Source organism: Apium graveolens, chromosome 5 (genome assembly GCF_009905375.1).
Source record: "Apium graveolens cultivar Ventura chromosome 5, ASM990537v1, whole genome shotgun sequence".
NCBI classification, from domain to species: domain Eukaryota; kingdom Viridiplantae; phylum Streptophyta; class Magnoliopsida; order Apiales; family Apiaceae; genus Apium; species Apium graveolens.
The window spans coordinates 301,066,607-301,087,777 of NC_133651.1; the positions used below are offsets into that span (position 1 = coordinate 301,066,607).

General features: G+C 35.0%; 1 protein-coding gene and 1 non-coding gene across 2 annotated transcripts; both read left to right on the plus strand.

The window, feature by feature from the left end:
- Positions 1 to 16,860: 16,860 nt before the first annotated feature.
- On the plus strand, positions 16,861 to 16,965 carry LOC141662207 (small nucleolar RNA R71). Its single transcript, XR_012550331.1, has one exon. It is a non-coding gene; the product is annotated as a small nucleolar RNA R71 (small nucleolar RNA).
- A 2,132-nt stretch (positions 16,966 to 19,097) lies between these two features.
- Positions 19,098 to 19,457, plus strand: LOC141661109 (prefoldin subunit 2-like). Its single transcript, XM_074468088.1, has one exon. It carries the CDS (start codon positions 19,098 to 19,100, stop codon positions 19,455 to 19,457), a length of 360 nt encoding a protein of 119 aa, XP_074324189.1.
- Positions 19,458 to 21,171: the final 1,714 nt, after the last annotated feature.

Consider the following 21,171-nt stretch of genomic DNA (forward strand, 5'->3'; position numbering starts at 1 on the left):
AAAGCAAACAACTTTGCTCTTGGGGTCTTCAGCTTTTGGTGGAACCGGCATTTTCTCACCTACTTTCTTCTTCTTGGAAGGGTTCCTCTTCCTTTTTTTAGGATTGGAACCTTCACCAATTAGAAGAACAGAACTCTTCTTAGGGGGAAAATTCGATTCCGCAGTCTTCAACATGTTGTGGAGTTCAGGCAGGCTGACATCCAACTTATTCATGTGAAAGTTCACAACAAACTGTGAGAATGAACTCGGAAGCGATTGCAAGACCAAGTCTTGGCTCAGCTCCCCATCCATGGCGAAACCAAGTTGTCCAAGACGTTCAATCAAATTGATCATCTTAAGTACATGGTCATTCACAGATGATCCCTCAGACATCCTACAACCGAACAGCTCCTTCGATATCTCATATCGAGCTGTCCTCCCTGCCACATCATACAACTCTTGTAGATGCATGAGGATAGTGTGATCATCCATATGCTCATGTTGCTTCTGCAGCTCAATGTTCATGGAAGCTAGCATGATGCATTGAGCAACATTTGCATCATCTATCCACTTACGATACACAACATGTTCATCATTATGCGCATCGCTAGCAGGTTCAGTAGGTTTAGGTGAGTCAATCACGTATTTCAGCTTCTCAATCCTGAGAACAATTCTCAAGTTTCGAAGCCAGTCAGCATAATTAGGACCAGTCAACTTGTGAGCATCCAGTATGCTCCTGAGCGATAGTGTAGAAGACATAATGTATATTATAAATCTGTAAATGATAAACACATAACAACACTTAGCAAATATTCGATTTCATTTTAAAACACTATATGAATCGGTTCTTTATTCATAAGTGGCTCCCACTAGTTTATCTAATTTATTCAACCCCCTACGTGAAAAATTAAGCATTCATAATGCTAGTGGAAATAGGGATCCTACATTCCATTACACAACCCCGGCTGTGGCACGAACCGCCATGTAATGTTCAATAGGCGGACAACTCTTGTCAATTACATCTAATGTTATTCCCTAATCAAATTTTAGCCTCTTGAATAATTGAGTCACGGCTGTGGCACGACAAACTCAATATTCTAAGTCAAGTCTAACCCAACATTCCGTACAATTGAATCAGTCCCCAAAGGCCCACGGCTGTGGCACGTACCGACCTTTAGATTCTTATTCAATGTACACATCTCTATGTAATAGACAAGTATTTCTTATTTCGAAATCAAAGCCCTCGGTTGTGGCACGAAATGACAATGATTGAAAAATAAGAACTACTTTCTATCATGTTGGAAGGCTATGACCGACACAAGCCCGTTGTGTCATTGGCCAATTACTACTTGATATTATTTAATTTTAGAGGGATTATATTACGTTACAATCATAATCATATTATAAAGAGATTCTTCCTTTTAAATTAAATATTTCAAATCAATAATCAATAATCAGATGATTCCCAGATCGGGTGGAGCATTGTCAAGAGGCGTCACTTAATAACCCTTTCTTACAGATAGAAATCTGTTGTTGACAGAATCATCCTTTCTCTCATATCAAAAATTCATATTCAATTACGTGTTTCATAAACACAAGAATCTCATGATTGTATTCATAATATTATTCTTAAGGTTATGAAACAATTTCACTATACTAGGTTGTCTAACAAACGCCTTATGTTCATTTAAGTTCACCTAAATCTATCATCGCATGATAAACTAAGCATATATCACATATATAAACATGAATAAACATCAAGGTAGGCATGTTACATCATCTAGCATATTGGTCTAAGCATTATACATCTCTATGTATCACATGAAGCATTTAAAAGCAATTAAAACAGTCAAAAACATCTTTAAAACACTTCATAGAATATAATCAGTTCAAAACTTTTATATAAACTAAAATTGATCACTCCATTAGATCCGTCTCGGAAAAACAAATCCAACGGTATATTGCACGCCTAAAACGGGGTTACGAAACTCCCAGAAAATCAAATTTAATGTAAACAGTCGGGCTGTAACGCATTACAGGAACGCGTTACAAGCCCTGTAACGCATTCCGGTGATGCGTTACAACCCTTTTAAGCCATTAAAAGGTGTAACGCATTCCGTGAATGTGCCACAGGGTGTAACGCATTCCCGGAATGCGCGACACCCCTTTCCCTTCTCTTTCAGCAGCCGACAACTGCTCTGTCTTCTCTGTCAGTTTCTTTTGATCGCACGGATTTCCGTGCCTGTCTTTTCTTTTTTGCCACCGTACTTTAATATCAGCACATCACATGTGCCATTAATTTCAACAGCAGCATAAACAACACAAATATATATACATAATTGAATATATATATATATACTTATCTAATTACGAATTATAAATGATACAACTTCAAAAATTCATAATAAATAATCTATACATCATAAAATTATGAAACAAATACCCAGACGATCTAGAACACTTGTAGAACCCAGATCAACATTCAAAATTATTATAAGAAACGATTTCTCATCAGACAAAATTAATCCATTATATAACTTGTAAAAATCATAATTAATTCATACAAGCACATAAAATTCTGAAATTTTTACCACAGATCTATATGCATACAACCTAAGCTCTGATACCATTGTTTGATTTTAATCGCAGCGGAGGCATGATAAAACACTTTTACACATATAAAATCCAAATAAAAGCATATAAATCGTGATTAAAACATAGGGATCGATTACTAACCTTTAATATGCGATCCAAGAGCAACGTTCGGAGATCCTTAGCAGCTGCTCCTCAAACGTGAAGCACTCCACCGATATCCACCAAGAAAACGACGTTAAGGAGGAGGAGGAGGAGGTGGAGAGAATTCGGTTTTCTAAAACTTTTGGGTTTTTGGGTTAGAATAAAAATAGGGTTTATAATAGTATATTTATAGGCAAAATTTTCAGCTGAAATTTTCCCATAAAATATTATTATTATTAACCCATTTATTATTCTTATTAATAATTAAAAGACCTTTTAATTATTAATCCTTTTTCTAAACACTTTAGAAATAATTCTCTCTCTTGATTTAATTTCCAAAAATTAAATCCTTTAATTAATAATATTAAGAACTTTTCTTAATTAATTTATAATCAATTAAATCTCATTTAATCAATTATTAAATTTGCCAATTAATTATTTATTTCATAAATAAATAATTATTAGCCATTATTAATTAATTCCTCCACCATTAAATTATTTTCTTTTTATGGTGTGACCCTGTAGGTTTAATATTAAGCCGGTAGTAGAAATAAATAATAATAAAACTATTTTATCATTATTTATATAAATTCTCTAATTTATTAAATATGATTAATTAATTAATCACATTTATTCTACATCGTGAGGGATACTTCTCAGCATATCGCGACTATCCGAATAATACGAATTCACTGCTTAGAATAACAAGAACCTATTCAGTGAATAGTTACCGTACAATAAACTCCTTCCACCCTACAATGTCCCGATTAAATACAAGGCATGGATCTCGTGTCAAGCCTATCTAATTCAATCACTTGCTTACCATTTACTATGCGTAGTTCTATGCAAATTAGAAACTCCTTTCTAATTTCATTCATTCTGGCCAGAGATTCCTGAACTAGCATAAGTGGATCAGCCTTGAACATTCGCTTCCTTCACTGGAAGGGGTAGATCCTTTATTGATCATACACTATCTTCGTGTACAAATTCCTATACCCAGTAGAGCCCTAATAATTGTCCCTGGAGACTAAGAACTAAACCAAAGTATAGTTCAGTGTACACAAGATGACTATGATGACCTCAAGTCTAAGGATACTTGTACAACTATCACTATGTGAACAACTGCTGACACGTGAGTGAACTCCATCAGTTGTTCAGCTGTGCGAGTCATGTTCAGTGAACTTATTCTATAATAAGCACCTACATACTAGCTATAGTGTCACCACACAAATGTCTATGAGAACAGACATCCTTCATAATGAAGCAAGCATAGTATGTACCGATCTTTGCGGATTATTAATTACCAGTTAGTAATCCTATGATCAGGAACTATTTAAGTTTAGAGTTATCATCTTTTAGGTCTCACTATTATGATCTCATCATAATCCATAAAAAGCTTTACTCTAAACTATGGTATAACTTATTTAAACACTTAAATAGATAGAGCCCGTAATAAAAACAAAACAAGTCTTTTATTAATATCAATGAAATCAAAACAGATTACACAGGAAGTTATTCCTAAATCCTAATACATGATTAGACTTAGGACATATTCCTTTGAGTTTTGCAATTGACAAACAGATGATTTACACTACCACACTTAACACAGATTTTTCTTGGAGTATACTTATCAGGTGTGTAGTTGTTATGTTTGTTAATCCCTACTTTACCATTTCTATTGTTTTTCCTTTTAGCCTTTATTTTAACCTCAATCTTTTCTTGTCTGTCATTCAATTGCTTGATAGACAAATGACCAACATTCATTTTCTTCTCCTTCCTCACTTGACTAGATTCTCCTGAAATGAAGTTTTTGGAAACTGATCCATATTTTTCATTTAACTTGGCAAGTTTGGCTTTACTCACAGGTTTGCTCACAGCCGACGGATGAGGATTTATGTCACTCGACGGATAATCCTTTTGGTTATCCGACGGATGACTCTCATCATCCATCGAGTCCACATCTGTTAGCAATCTTTCAATCAAATTGGATTCCAGCTTCTCCTTATTCTTCTTCCAGGCTGCATCACAAAAGGACTCAATACCTTGAACTTTGGTGATTTGAGCATGAACATCTCTTGATGTTTTCCATGCCTTAATCACCTCTTGTTCTCGTTTAAACTGCTTCTTCAAAATCTCTTCTTTCTTCAAGGAATCAGTTAATTCATCCTTAGCAATCTTACACTCAATTCTCAGTTTTTCAAATTCAATAAACTGAGACTCTAGCACCTTATTTCTCTCACTTAAAAACAAATTATTTTCTTTGATTTGAGCATTTTCCTTAGTGATGGACTTAAGTGTGACACACAAATGATATAATTCTGTAGACATGTCATTTATTGCATCATTACACTAAGCTTTAGATAGATGTGCAAGGTTAGTGGTGATTACCTGATTATTTGAAGAACTTGTCTCTGTTTCATCAGACTTGGCCATTAGGTCTAGATTGACATAGCTGACATCCTCATCCTCATCCAGACCATCTGCTGCCCAGTCATTTTCTTGTGTAATAAAAGCCCTTTCCTTTTGTTTGAGCAACTCAAAATATTTATGTTTATAATCCACAGGCTCAAACTTCTTCTTGCTGGAATCTGACTTTCTTCACTCACTAGCCAAGTGCCCTGCCAAGCCACATTTAAAACATTTGAATTTTGATTTATCCACCATGTTTCTATTTGGCTTAGCTGCTCCAAAGTTCTTCTTGAACTTGAGCTTGGCAAATCTTCTGGAAAGAAAAGCTAGATGTTCATCAATATCATCCATATCATCATGGCTCAAAGAATCTTCATTTTCTGCTACCAGCCCCTTGCCCTTATTTTCACAGACCTTTGAAGTAGACTCAACAGCTTCTATCTTCATCTCCTTTTCTTTCTCTAACTCAGCAACCAATGCAATGGACCCTCCTTTCTTTCTCCCTTTATCTATTCTTTCATCTTGCTCTATTTCAAGCTCATAAGTCTTTAGAATGCCATACAGTCTCTCTAGTGTAAACTCCTTGTATTCTTGTGAATTTCTCAAGGAGACTGTCATTGGTTTTCATTCTTTTGGAAGGGATCTCAGAAATTTGAGGTTAGAATCCTTGGTTTGGTAGACTCTTCCATGCAGCTTCAGAGCATTTAGTAGCTTTTGAAATCTACTTAAGATATCAGTGAGTGTTTCACCTTCTTCAAAGTGGAAGTGCTCATATTGCTGAATTAGTAACTGCATCTTGTTTTCTCTAACTTGTTCAGTGCCATCACAAATTATTTGAATGGTGTCCCAAACCTCTTTGGCTATCTTGCAATTGATGATGTTGTCAAACATGTCACCATCAACTCCATTGAACAGAATATTCATGGCCTTCTTATTTTTCCGGACTTGTTCAATATCAGGATCTGACCATTCATGCCTTGGCTTGGGAACTGATGGCTCATTTCCAGTTGCAGCTCTTATTGGTACATGAGGACCTCTCTCTATACAATCCACATAGGCCTCATATTGAGAAATTAAATGGAGATGCATCTTTACCTTCCAGTGATGGTAATTATCTTTGTCTAGAAAAAGAATCTTGACTCCAACATCCTTCTTGTTCATCTTGTTGTTTGGTGTGATCTTTAAACTCTTTGTTCTTCAAGAGCTTGCTCTGATACCAATTGTTAGTCCCTAACAATGCAACAAGAATTACAAAAGGGGGGGGGGTTGAATGGAATTCTTGAAACTTTTTCTGAATTATAAAATGTTCTAACTCAAAATATATATGTGAGTGTTTTGATTTGCAAGATGCGGAATGATAAGTTAAAATGAATCAAAACACAAAGTAATAAAAAGACAAGTCTTTAAAACTTTCTGGTGGATTTGAATGTATCCACTATATATATATATATATATATATATATATATCAAGAGAACCCTGTGAAGCTTGAATAGCTCACAGCTGCTTACAAAATTAGAACAACTAAACTTACAGAGAAATGCTAAATGATACAGCTTACAATTATTTCTATGAGATAATGTATGCTTATTCTTCTTGTTGTTCTACTTGCTACTCTTGGTTTATCTATCACCAAGATTACACAGTAATAAGACAAGATAATAAAACAAAACCTATCAAGTCTAATATTATGCTGCTTCATTACTCTATTCCAACATCTTTGAATATCTTCATAATAGCATGAAAATGGCAATGCTTCTTTGTTCTCAAAAACCCAGTTCAATAGGCTACCAAATTCCTTTTGCAAACACTCGACGCATGTGACTGTGTTGTCACTGTCAACAGATGTTTGAATTGATCATCCGTCAGGTACATGATCATTTGTCGGGTTCATGATCATCCGTCGGGTTGCCTTGTTGATAGTCCGTCGGGTAGGTTTGTTGATCATCCGTCGAGTAGCTATTTGGCACTTGACTTCATTTCATTTATGCAGAATTATAAGACATCATATATTTACAATTAATCAACCTATTCTGCATATCTAATTAAAGTCCACATGACTTAAGCTACCACAGAATCTATACAAAGTTGTTTGCAGAAATGTGATACATGACTTATTGTTACATAAGCTACTCACTCGATGGATGTCAAATCATCATCCGTCGGGACTATATTGAGTCATTCGTCAGGACTATATTTGATTATCCGTCGAGTGCTACATTTTTCACTAAGTAAAATCTACTAAGGTGTTTTGTTAATGAAACCATCAAGTTCACAACATCTACCCAACACCGGGGTACAGTCTATGAAGGTGTAAGAGGCTGGGTGACAGTCCATCCACGCGTGAGTGGCCGGGTAATGGTCTAGCGCGAGGTCCTAATGTGGCCAGGGTGATGACTGGTGAAGAACTCATCCATCTACAGTAGAAAAGGTTACTTATTGGTATCTTTGCCTGATCAGCAAGATATCGGGTTTATGCCAAAATTCTCTTCTTTCCAAATTCATTGGATGTTACAACTCTGTTTATACTTTTTATGATAGAGGTTTTCAGGGAAAGTATGAGAGATATATATAGGTATATATATATCGGGAAATAAATGAAGTATCTCGTAACTTCATTTCTTTTAAATGATATTTCGAATATTGAATCTATTCAAGTCTTATCTTGTAATCCCATCTATGTGACGAACTTCGAAAACTTATTATACTCTGAACAGTGGTAGTTCAAGTAGTTTTCTAAAATGATATAAGTATAGTGAAGTATTTAGTAACTTCATCTCCCTTTAAGCTTATATCCAGTAAGTAATTATCTTACCGATTCCTGTAAGTTATCTATTTAGATACTTGCATTATTGATTAAAATATATATTATCTTGCGAGCTGTAATGCTCACTCTTCCTTCATTTCTTCATCACACAACAATAATTAGGAAAGATGGCCAGACTCAAGCAAACCCAGCACAAGAGCGTGGGAAGCGTCCCACGTCTTCCCGTTGATATCATAGTTGCTATAACTGTAGAGGTAGATCTATCTGTAGATCAGGCATTCTACTTTTTGGGAATCAATTATGTATAATTATAACTTGTGACGGATAATGGCAATTAACTGTAAACTTATTAAATAATCATTTTGGGTTTTAATAACTTTTAATTTATGGATTCAAGGACTTGTACTTATTTCAATTTCATCTCTGAGACTATAACGTATTGTGGTGTATGTTATTGTGGGGTCACAACATGAGGTTATTTATTTTAATTAAGTTAAGTGATAATTATGGAAAGAAAGACCGTGACGACCCGGATTCTCGACCCCGGATCTGGGGGTGTTACAGTATCAAGATATTAGATCTTGTAAGTAAACATATTATATCTTGTAAGTATGAGTGAACGGAAACTTAACAATATCAAGATTCATGTCTTTGACAAAGCGAACTATACCCTATGAAAGAAAAAGATGATGTTGTTCATCAAGATGGCTAATCTACTATATTTTGAAATTCTCAACCATGGACCCTTCATTCCTATGGTGAGGGTACCTGAAGCAATTGATGGTGATATGGTCATTTCTGGTCACTTTGCTCCTAAAAAATCATCTACATATACTAACCAGAAAAATAGAAAGTTTCACTTGACAGTAGCTTGCAACTCATTCTCATTGAATTTCTTGATAATGTCATGTAAAACAACATTATCAACCATAAGTCATCCAAGTAGATATGGGAAAAGATAGAAATTCTGTGTGAAGGTACATAAGAAGTGAGGTCAAACCAAAAAAGGATTCTAGTCTTACAATATGAGAGTTTCATGGCTAAACCTAAAGAAGGCATTACTGAGGTTTTTGAAAGGTTCAACAAACCGATAAATGATTTCAACTGCATGATAAGTATTATGAAGCTGAGGAGATCAACCTAAAATTCTTGCTCACTCTTTCTGACCATCTAGAACAAAAAATCTCTACGATAAGAGAAGAGAGATATCTAGAATGAATAACTTTCAAGGTTTATCAAATGGATGTGAAAAGTGCATTCCTTAATTGTAAATTAGAAGAAGAAGTCTATGTACAACAACCACCTGGATTTGAAGATCCAGAATTTCCAAACTACGTGTATAAACTGTTAAAGGCTCTTTATGGATTGAAGAAAACACCTAGAATATGGTATGACACACTGTCAGAATTTCTACTCAAACATGGATTCACTAGAGGGACAATTGATAAGACTCTATTCTACAAGCAGCATGGTGATGACATTATCCTAGTTCAAATTTATATGGATGATATTATTTTTAAGTCTACCAATAAAAAGATATATCAAAGATTCTCAAGACTCATGTAGAGTGAATATGATATATGCATGATGGGAGAGCTAAGTTACTTCCTTGGCCTGCAAGTTAGACAAAGGAGTGCTGACATCTTTATAAGTCAAACCAAGTATGTCAAAGATCCGGTGAAGAAATTTAGAATGGTTGACTGTTCACCTGCATTAATATCTATATCTACAGCTACCACGTTGGATGAGGATAAGAAAATAAAAGTGTAGACATATCAGGTTATAGAGGAATGATTGGATGTTTGCTGTACTTAACTGCTAGTAGACCAGACATCATGTTTGCTGTAAAATCCGGGAAATTATGACTATTTTATGTTGTATTAAATAAGGTATTTTGTGTTTTATTACAATGTGAATTATACGTTGTCATAAATTTGACCTATTGTATGTTTTAAATGTTTAGTATGATTTCAGGTATTTTTCCGCTATTTTATTTCGCGATAAATGTGTTTATATATAATATTATGTTACCGAGATTAAATTTTAATACTCGATATTGCGAGTGGGGTATTTGACATTATCTTGCATAATATGGAGTTTACCATATTGGTTTTTGGAACATCTAGTTAATTTTGAAAATATTTCATTTCGTGAAAAATGATATTACCAAGCCCCTACTGGAACGTTAAAATCCAAAAAAATTGTATTTAATTTTTGTATAAAATAGTGGGACTTTAAAATATTCAATATTCCTGCATTTTTGAATTATTTGTATTTTTGGAGGATTTTGGCATAATTTTTATATTTATTGGATTAAAAAATTATTCTTCGTTAATTATTAATTTTAGGCTAATTATTTTTATTAAATAATGTAATTAGGCCCTAAATAATTTTTGGGATATTGTTTTTGTAATTATAGATAGAATTTTAATTATTATTTATTTATATAAAAATTAGAAAAATATAATAAAAATATGAAAAATCTTTGAAATTAGGGTTAGGGTTTCAACAACTGTTCTTGGAATCAAATCATGATTTTGAGGTGATCTGGAAAACAAAAGTAGTCATGTTTGTAGTCGTTGTGAAGCTCTCGAAGAATATAATCCATTTCTATCATTAAAAAGTACCTCAGATTGGTAAATTATAATTTCGAATTTGAGGTTTATGTTGAAATTTTGGGTTTTTTGATTTAGTGATTGTTGATTGTTTTTGATGATATGAACATGTTCCCTATGATCATTGGAATTTATTGGTGTATAAAACATCGTTCTTTAATTACGAGAAGTGTTAAGTCGAGTTATAGGTTTTGTTAAATTTTTTAATTAGATTTTTGAGATTATGTGATGATTGGTTGATGATTATATTGGCTAGAATAGGTTGTAGGTAATCTAAGCTTCATGTTGATATATAAATCTCTAAGTTTGGTTTTGATTTTGTTAAAAGTCAAAATTTCCGACCAAGTCGTCGGATTTTGCATCGATTTGGCCGGAATCAGAGGTCTGGGCGTCGTTTCTTGTTATTGATATTGTAAGGGAATTAAGGAGATGATTTAGAATAAAAAGGAGGCAAAAACCGAGGTAATCGGTTACGTTTTGGGCCTGTTTGTGACTTGCCAGAAAACGGTGAAGTTACCGGTTTCCGGGTTTGATTCCCAGATTCCGGTGACATTCAACCGGTTTTCGGATCATATTCCCATCCCTGACCGCCCTTAAATCTGCCAAACCCTAATCTCCCAAACTGATTTCCGTTTTTGTGAATTATTTTTAAAAAATAATTCAAAATTCTATACTTAATTCCAAAAATAGTTTTTTTAATTCAAAAATCATTTGGTTAATTATTTTTAAATAATTAACTAAATTATTTTAATTCTAAAAAAAATATTTTCTTTTATTATTTTCAAAAATCATAATTTGATTTAATTATTTATAATTTATTTTGATTAATTATTAATAATTTAATTAATTGATTAATTTATTTAGTTAATTAATTTTATCTATAAATAGTTAAATAAAATGTAATTATTTATAATTGAGTTGAATAATGATTTAAAATTATTTTGAGCTTTTAAAAAAAATATAAAAAGGCATTGAATATTCAATTAATATTATTATTATTGAATTATTCATATTTTATTCATAATAAATAGACTGTTCATTCGTTTAATACGTAACGAACGTGTCCAGACTAGATATGTTCAAAAAATCCGAAACCCAAAATCTGATCAGATCCGATTCGGAAAAAAGCTTGAAAAGTCCAATCCACAAAATATTTGTTTTACATGAAGTAACTTTATAGAGTGATTTTACTCGAATGTTTCTTCATGTATAGAATTTATTTTTAATGCACAAAATATCTGTTTTACATAAAGTAACATTATAAAGTGATATATTGATGGTTGTTTAAATATCTCGTACTGTGAAGTGTGCCATTGTGGCAGGAAACTTTACATGGTCTATATAAATTGCATTAAAAAATTGAGAGTCTGATCTGAGGCTTTTATGTAGTAATTCTATACTTTTAGCTATTAAGACATTCACACGCGCTAATAATACACACAAGTATACGCGTTCGCAAGTAGTATAAGATTTAGATCAAATTCGTTCCCACAGAGACTCTTTGGTTAATTTAAGAATATGCTCCTACGCAACAATGACATGGTCATTATCCAATGCTAAGACAAATAACAAGTTGAGATTATTTATAACTAAGAATTAAACTAACAATTATAACTAAGAGAACAAGAATGGTTGAATTAATATATATGACAAACATGGGATCCTAACTTCATTAAATACTTCATTCAATAGCCTTTTTGTTTTTAACCTTATCATGTAATGGTGATGACACTAAACAAATAACATGAAACTAGTAAACGCCAACTTTCGTTGTACGAATACCCTACTACGAAGCATCCACAAAAGATATAGAAGTTGAATAGACACTAATTATGTTGAGACCCTATATGTCTATAGAATTTGACAACATAAAGTTTTAATGAACAAGTTATCTTTCGTGATTACATAGGGCAAGTAAGATGGTTAAAATTACCTATGAATCATGCATAACAAATGCATGAACCTATGCTAGCATGGCAAGTTCTAAACCTCTATATTTACTATCGCTTCAATAGAGGTTAACACGTTATCTTATATGTTAGCTACGCACATAAGACGAATAAGCACAACCAATACTATGATATTAATCAATCACCAGACACCAAGATATTGAACAAATTACCTATAGAAATCGATAAGTAAATCCGTTAGTACCCCAAGATAACGATTAGTTCATAACCGAACTCATCGTCACCATGGGTTCGAATGAAAACATGATAATAAACAATATAAGAGTACAAGGGTTTAAAGATAAATAAAAAATGAGCATCCAAGTATCAACTATATTAAAGAAAACAAAAGTCTTTTTCTCTATAGCCTTCTCGTGCTCTCTATGTTTTCTTATTACTCTCCCCTCGCTCCTTGTTGTTAAAAACCTCTTTTTATTGATATATATAGGCTCCAGGATGACCAGAACTCTCAATATCTTCGATTTCGACTAAAATCAGGATTTCGATACAGAAATAGGGCGCGGGACCACTATTTTCGGCCGCGGCCGCGCTGGAATAGTGATTTCAGTGGCGCGGGCGTGTTGGTTCTGGCGCGGCCGCGCTGACCTTCTGGAAATTTTCTGACAATTCTTCTTTTGGCCATATCTTGAGTTCTGCTCGTCAGAATTAGGCGATTCAACTGCCCACACAAAGCTAATGAGATTATCTATAACTTGAGAATGGCCTAGGCTTCAAATTCTGATCTGCTTTCTGTATAATGCTTTAAAAAGCTTCTTTCTTCCTTTAACTGATACCTGAAATGCAATAACACAAAAACACATCAAAAACACCAACAACTTGAGTCCAAAATACCAACTTAAGCTTGTAATGAAGCATTCTAAGTAGATATAAAATCCACTTATCACACCCCCAAACTTGAATCAATGTTTGTCCTCAAGCATAAACAGACTCAAAACTACAAAACAAACCTAATGCATGAATGCAACTACGTGAATGCAACTAAATGACAATGCAATCGATCTTCTCAGAATAACCATAATCAAATGAATAAGACAATGCCTCTAAGAATGCAATGACTCAAAACAGAGCTCGAAGAAAATCTCAGAAACCAACTCACAAACCAGAAATGTGCGTGTGTGGATGCTTAACATATATACTCTCGACACTAGATCAATAACCATAACTTATCTATCATCGAAACAATCACAAGTTTATAAAAAGAATAAACAATAAACGCATATTGACTCATAACACCTTTATCCTACTAGAGTTATACAAGGATTCACGCTATTATTGAACACATAACAAATATGCTTATTTGATCATGTAATGAATGAGGTCCCAAAAGACTTATGCAATAATACCCATATAGCGAGCGTTAGGTTAGCGGATCCCATACTATAAAAGCCTTAGGTCACTAGGCACAAAGTCCCCTAGAACTTAATAACTCGAGTATTAAAGAGCTCACTCTTGATGAATTATGCATAAACACATTTTTTTTCTTTCTTTTTTCTTTTTTTTTTCTTTTTTTTTCAACAATTTCTGAATGAGTGTGTTTTGCTCCATCTCATTCAACCCTAGACTACTCATAAAAATATGATCCGGCTACTAGCCATTTAATGCCTAGCCTTACTCATAACAAGCAATAAATCCAAGTTTTTCTCCAATTTAAAAATCAGTGTTCTTACGTCATTACAAGAATAGAAAAAATTTTAAATATAACCAAGTGATTAAATCTCAACTAATAAACAAGCATAATTATGATCTAGATCAAAAGCAATCCTATAGGACTTTCTAAAAAATTTTCTTCTGGCATGCAAATCAACTTTTTTAAGACTTAAACATCCCTCTGTTCGTCTTCACCACACTCAAATCAACATCAACTTATCAAATATCATAGTTCATCTTAAGGGATCATGCTAAATATGCATGCAAATGTAACTATATCAAATCACATAAGAAAACAAACAAATATGTCCTATATGAACAATCATGCAAAACTACGAATGAAATACAACTATATGCAACATGAATCTATATGAACTATATGGACACACACAAACTAATCCTTACATTATCACCCCCAAACTTAAAATTTTCAATGTCCTCATTGAAGGTAATAATAAGGATTTCAGGCATACCTAGTCTTCGAAAAGATCACCCTTCTCGGGTGGAGGATTTGGTGGCCAATTAACCTCAACACCAGTGGCTCGGAAAATAGTGCCCAAAGCATGTGTCAAATCTGTAGCAAAACGACGGTAAATGTCATGCATGGCCTCCATATGCCTAGTCACTCGCCTGTACTGCTCATCACTAACACCAGTCCTATCAACTACCTGATGCACATAAGAAAAACCCTATATACGCACGGGAAGATCCGTCCAGCCACTCTCTACATCATCAAAAATATATCATAACCTCTTATCATGAGGTGCACCTAAGAATGAATTACTAAAGTGATCTGGCAGTCTGTTGAGCTCAAGTGTGAGAGCTTCTTCAATAGATGGTTCAAAACACTCCTGAGAAATTTTCAGCTCTGCTAACCCAAGAGAATCGAATGGCATATCCAACTTCCTCTTCCACAGAGGTGCATTCAAAACCTGCATTTGTTCTGCTCCTTCTTCATCTTTAATAACTGATTCCCCTATTAAGGATCTCTCTAAGTTATCTGACTTCGGCAATTGCCCAGGCTTTGAATTCATGACAGAATCGACCCACTCTACTTTAAAGCACTCCTCTTTAGCTATGGGTAATTTTATTGCCTTAAACACATTAAAAGTGGCCTTTTGATCGTGAACCTTCATCGTAATCTCTCCTTTTTGCATATCGATCATAGTTCGGCCAGTAGCTAAGAATGGTTTCCCTAAGATAATGGGAATCTTCTTATCCTCCTCAAAGTCAAGAATTACAAAGTCAGCAGGAAGGATAAGTTTGTCCTCCTTGACCAACACGTCCTCCACAATGCCTCGTGGATATGTAATAGAACGATCAGCCAATTGTAAGGACATATATGTCGGCTTCAGATCAGGTAGACCAAGCTTCTTGAAGATAGACAAGGGCATCATATTAATGCTAGCTCCCAAATCACATAAACACTTTTCGAATGACAAGTTTCTGATGGTGCAAGGAATATTGAAGCTTTCAGGATCTTTAAGCTTCGAAGGCAACTTCTGTTGTAGCACATTACTGCATTCCTCCATTAGAGCAATAGTCTATAAGTCATCAATCTTCAATTTCCGAGAGAGAATAACTTTTATAAACTTTGCATAGCTAGGCATCTGTTCAAGAGCTTGAGCCAAGGGTATGTTGATGTGAAGTTTCTTGAAAACTTTCAAAAACTTAGCAAATTGCTTATCTAACTTCTGCTTTTGCAACCTTTTAGGAAAAGGAGGTGGAGAATAAAACTGTTTTTCCCCTGTATTACCCTCAGGAGGAGTGTTGACAACAGCTTTCTTCCTTATTTCCACCTCAGCATTCTTCAGCATCACTGTTTCCGCTACAATCTCATTTTCTGGAATTGGTAAGGATGCAGACACACCTGCATTCTAGACAGATTTTTCAGAATCTTCATCTTGCTGAATTTGGGGGCTCGGGACCTTTCCAGACCTTAATGTGATTGCGTTCACCTGTTCTTCGACTTCCCTCTTGCCTGGATTGGCTTCTATATCACTAGGGAGTGTACCGGGTTGTCGATTCAACACAACATTGGTAATCTGCCCAATTTGATTCTCCAGAGTCTTGATAGACTCAGCCTAGCTTTTACATATAAGAGCCTGGTTTTTGCACATAAGCCTCAACTCCTCCAATTCAGATTTTTTATTAGCAGATTGACCAACACTTCCATCCGGGTAGTGTTGAAGTTGGAGTTGTTGTATTATTGCATACTGTTGCTGAAAACCAGGAGGATTGAATTGATTGTATCCAAACTGCTGATAAGGTTGTTATACCGCATTCTGATTGTTACTCTAGATGAAGTTAGGATGATTCCAGTTTTCAAGATGATAAGTGTTTGGAACTGGTTGTTGCGATCTCTGAAAGTTGCTCATAATCTTAGCTGATTCACTATATATAGCGCATTCCTCCGTCGCATGCGAACCTGCACAAAGCTCACAAACACTCGTCCTCTGATGAACTCCATAGTTAGCCAGCGAATCAATCTTCATAGACAACGCCTTTAGTTGAGCAGTGATAGCCGTAGTTGTATCCACTTCAAGAATTCCTGCTACCTTGCTCTGTGGAAATCTCTGGGTTGGATACTGATGTTCATTAGAAGCCATCAGTTCAATTAGATCATAAGCTTCATCGTAGCTCTTAGCCCATAAGGCTCCACCTGATACTGCATCGAGCATGGGTCTGGAATGTGCTCCCAAACCATTATAAAAACAATTGATGATTATCCAATCGGGCATTCTATAATGAGGACACTTTCTAAGCATCTCCTTGTAGCACTCCCAAGCTTCACATAGAGATTCTCCCCAATGCTGCGCAAATTGAGTAAAAGCATTTCTGATTGCAGCTGTCTTCACCATAGGGATGAATTTAGTAAGAAACTTCTGAGCAAGATCCTCCCAAGTAGTAATCAAACTAGCTGGTAGAGAGTGTAACCAGCTCTTAGCTTTTTCCCTCAGAGAGAATGGGAATAGTCTCAGTTTCACCGCATCCTCAGACACACCATTGAACCTGAAGGTATCGCAGATCTCTATGAAATCCCTGATATGCATGTTAGGCACTTCTGTTGGAGCACCCCCAAACTGAATTGAATTCAGTACCATCTGAATTATGCCATGCTTGATCTCAAAGGTATGAGCTTTGATAGCTGGCCTGACGATGCTAGACTGAATGCCATTAATCTTGGGTTGAGAAAAATCCATCAAGGCTCTCATTCGTGATGTTGGATCTCCCATTATAATGAGTATCTGCAACACAACAAGTAAACCGTGAAAGTAAAAGAGTCCAACTCAGTGAACTTTAACGACCATTGATGACAAGCATATAAACTAAATTAACACCGAGTCCCCGATAGCGACGCCAAAAATTTTTAGGATGTTAACACGCGCTAATAATGCACGCAAGTATACGCGTTCGCAAGTAGTATAAGATTTAGATCAAATTCGTTCCCATAGAGACTCTTTGATTAATTTAAGAATATGCACCTATGCAACAATGACATGGTTATTATCCAATGCTAAGATAAATAATAAGTTGAGATTATTTATAACTAAGAATTAAACTAACAATTATAAATAAGAGAACAAGAGTGGTTGAATTAATATATATGACAAACATGGGATCCTAACTTCATTAAATACTTCATTCAATAGCTTTTTTGTTCTTAACCTTAGCATGTAATGGTGATGACACTAATCAGATAACACGAAACTAGTAAATGCCAACTTTTATTGTACGAATACCCTACTACGAAGCATCCACAAAAGAGATAGAAGTTGAATATACACCAATTATGTTGAGACCTTATATGTCTATAGAATTTGACAACATATAGGTTTAATAAACAAGTTATCTATCGTGATTACATAGGGCAAGTAAGATGGTTAAAATTACCTATGAATCATGCATAACAAATACATGAACCTATGCTAACATGGAAAGTTCTAAACCTCTATATTCATTGTCGCTTCAATAGAGATTAACACGCTATCTTATATGTTAGCTACGCACATAAGACGAATAAGCACAACCAATACTAGGATATCAATCAATCACCACACACCAAGATATTGAACAAATTAACTATAGAAATCCATAAGTAAATCCGTTAGAACCCCACAATAACGATTAGTTTATAACCGAACTCATCGTCACCATGGGATCCAATGAAAGCATGATAATAAATAATATAAGAGTATTAGGGTTCAAAGACAAATTGAAAACGAGCATCCAAGTATCAACTATATTAAAGAAAATAAAAGTCTTCTTCTCCGTAGCCTTCTCGTGCTCTCTAGGACTTCTTATTGCTCTCCCTTCGCTCCTTGTTGTTAAAAACGTCTTTTTATTGATATATATAGGCTCCAGGATGACCAGAACTCTCAAAATCTTCAATTTCGACTAAAATTAGGATTTTGGTGCAGAAACAGGGCGCGAGCGCGCTATTTTCGGGCGCGGCCGTGCTGGAATAGTGAATTCAGCGGCGCGGGCGTGCTGGTTCTGGCGCGGCCGCGCTGACCTTCTGGAAATTTTCTGACAAATCTTCTTTTGGCCATATCATGATTTCTACTCATCAGAATTAGGTGATTCAAATGCCCACGCGAAACTAATGAGATTCTCTACAACTTAAGAATGGCCTAGGATTCCAATTCTGATCTTTTTACAACATAATTCTTTGAAAAGCTTATTTTTTTCTTTAACTGATGCCTGGAATGCAATAACACAAAAACACATTAAAAATACCAATAACTTGAGTCCAAAACACCAACTTAAGCTTGTAATGAAGCATTCTAAGTAGATATAAAATCCACTTATCATTAGCCATCATTACATATGTATTTGTAACTTAATCATAAATATAACTTTTACCCGTTGATACTTGGCATGATAATTGATTGTTACATAATTAATTCGTAGCATGTGTGTTATTCACATTAAAAAATTTTAAGCTGGTATCCTGTCTTCATTGAAACATTTTCATGGCTAGTAAAGGTGCTGAACCTGTTAATGAGCAAGCAGTTGCCACCATATATGGTAATATGAGGGCTGGCATCAACCAAGTTTACTCAAAGATTACTGGCCTAGAAATGGAGGTGAGTGCGCATTCATTGGTAATCAATGCTATAAAGCCTCTAGATCAGTCTGGCCGATGTTACCGCATGATTGGTGGTGTGCTGGTTGAGAGAACCATCAAAGAAGTCTTTCCAGTTGTGCAACACAATAAAGAGGGGCTTGAGATGGTGATAGCTTGGCTTAATGAGGCCTTGGAAAAGAAAAAGAAGGAAATTGCTGACTTCGAGGCTAAATACAAGATTAGGATAAAAAAAGCGATGAAGTGAAAGATGATGGCAGCAAGAAGGAAGGCTCTACACAACGAGTCCTTGTTGGTCCAGCAGGTGTAGCTGAACATAACTAGTTTTGTTCATATGTAATGTCTTTATGGTATTTGTTCAACCTAGCAATACAGATCCTGTGGTCTGTAATAGGATTTTGTTACTATATTAATTTGCTTCAAGGATTTTAGATGTATGATTGCACTGTCCAATATTTCAATCCCTTTATACAGGGTTTATAAACTTAGATTTTGACTGAAATATCATTACAAGCATGATCGGTTGATCAGGTTCTAACTTGTTTCAATTATAATTTCATAGTATATAATCCATTGTATTTGTTTATGTAATCATCATTTCGCTCCCCGTGGAAGTGTTTACTAAGAGGACATGTGCAATTATTTAAATTTTGCTAGTCTATTTTTTTGCAAATTCCTTTTAGAATAGTTGTAGGTTGTGAGTGGTGGTTTTGTGATGTAATGTTTACATGCTGGCCAGTGGGGCTTGGCTTAAGTACTGTTAAACTGAAAAACTTGAGGATTACAATGAACAGAGCTCAAATTGTCCTTGGATAAGTTTGGCTACAGAACAGTTAAGCTGATTTCTGAAATACCACTAGCATAATTTTTAAAAAAGGGGATACTATGAAGTATGAATCTATGATGCCACTTTTTCTAGTTTCCAAGTGAATTAGAATGCCCGAGCCATAGAAATCACGAACCACCAAATCATTCAGAATTCTCAGGTGTTATAAACCTGAAAAATACTCTGACCTCGAGGGAAACCATGAATCGCACCCGTAACATAAATTCTATTTTGTTGTTTCTTTACATGGCTGTGAGTGCAGGTGTAGTTCATAATATGGGTGAAGCAAGCCCTTCATAAAACCATCACCAAGAAGATGTACACTATTGCAGTTGAATATAGCCATGGTCATGGTTTTGTAGGCCTTTTTACCCATTCCCTCTTCAACCCCCTTCCAGCTGTTCATAACTCTCCATCACACACACTGCCAGTTCATCATTCTCAAGTACATCCTCCACCTCTTTATCATATCTCCACCATTCGACAGTCGACAACAAGCCACCACCATCTTCCTCAGCGCCTCAACCATATCCGGGATATTTAATTGATCCTGGCAAGTGTGAGATGGCTTTAGAGACCAACCCACCATTCAACAGTCGAAAACAAGCTACCATCATCTTCCTCAATGTCTCAACCATATCCGGGATATTTCATTGATCGGGCAAGTGTGAGACGGATTTAAAGACCAGCTGTGTTCTTTCCAAAGCAGTAATTCTATTGGAAAACCTTGTTGCAATAGGATCAGACAAATCTCACAACCATATTTTAGTCGGGCACTTATGGATGAGCCATCCTACTATAACAGAGTCATTAAATATTGTTCCTCAGATCATTACCGTGCAAACATTTAATTACATAATTCAGGAGCTATTGAATCATGACCACAAACTTATAGAGTTTTGTTGCAATTAACTATAGCCTAGGAATTTATTTATGATACCATCCATATTTATTTTAAATATATGTCTAGTTCCTTTCTATTTTTTCTGATATGCGCATTATAATATTTTCCAATAATAAAGGACAGATATTACAATTACAAAATAGAAAAAGGATTATTTTCCTATTTCTCATGTGTTCTCCATCTTTTGGCACTATCATTTCTCCATGTATTAATAAAGATGGAAGCTATGGG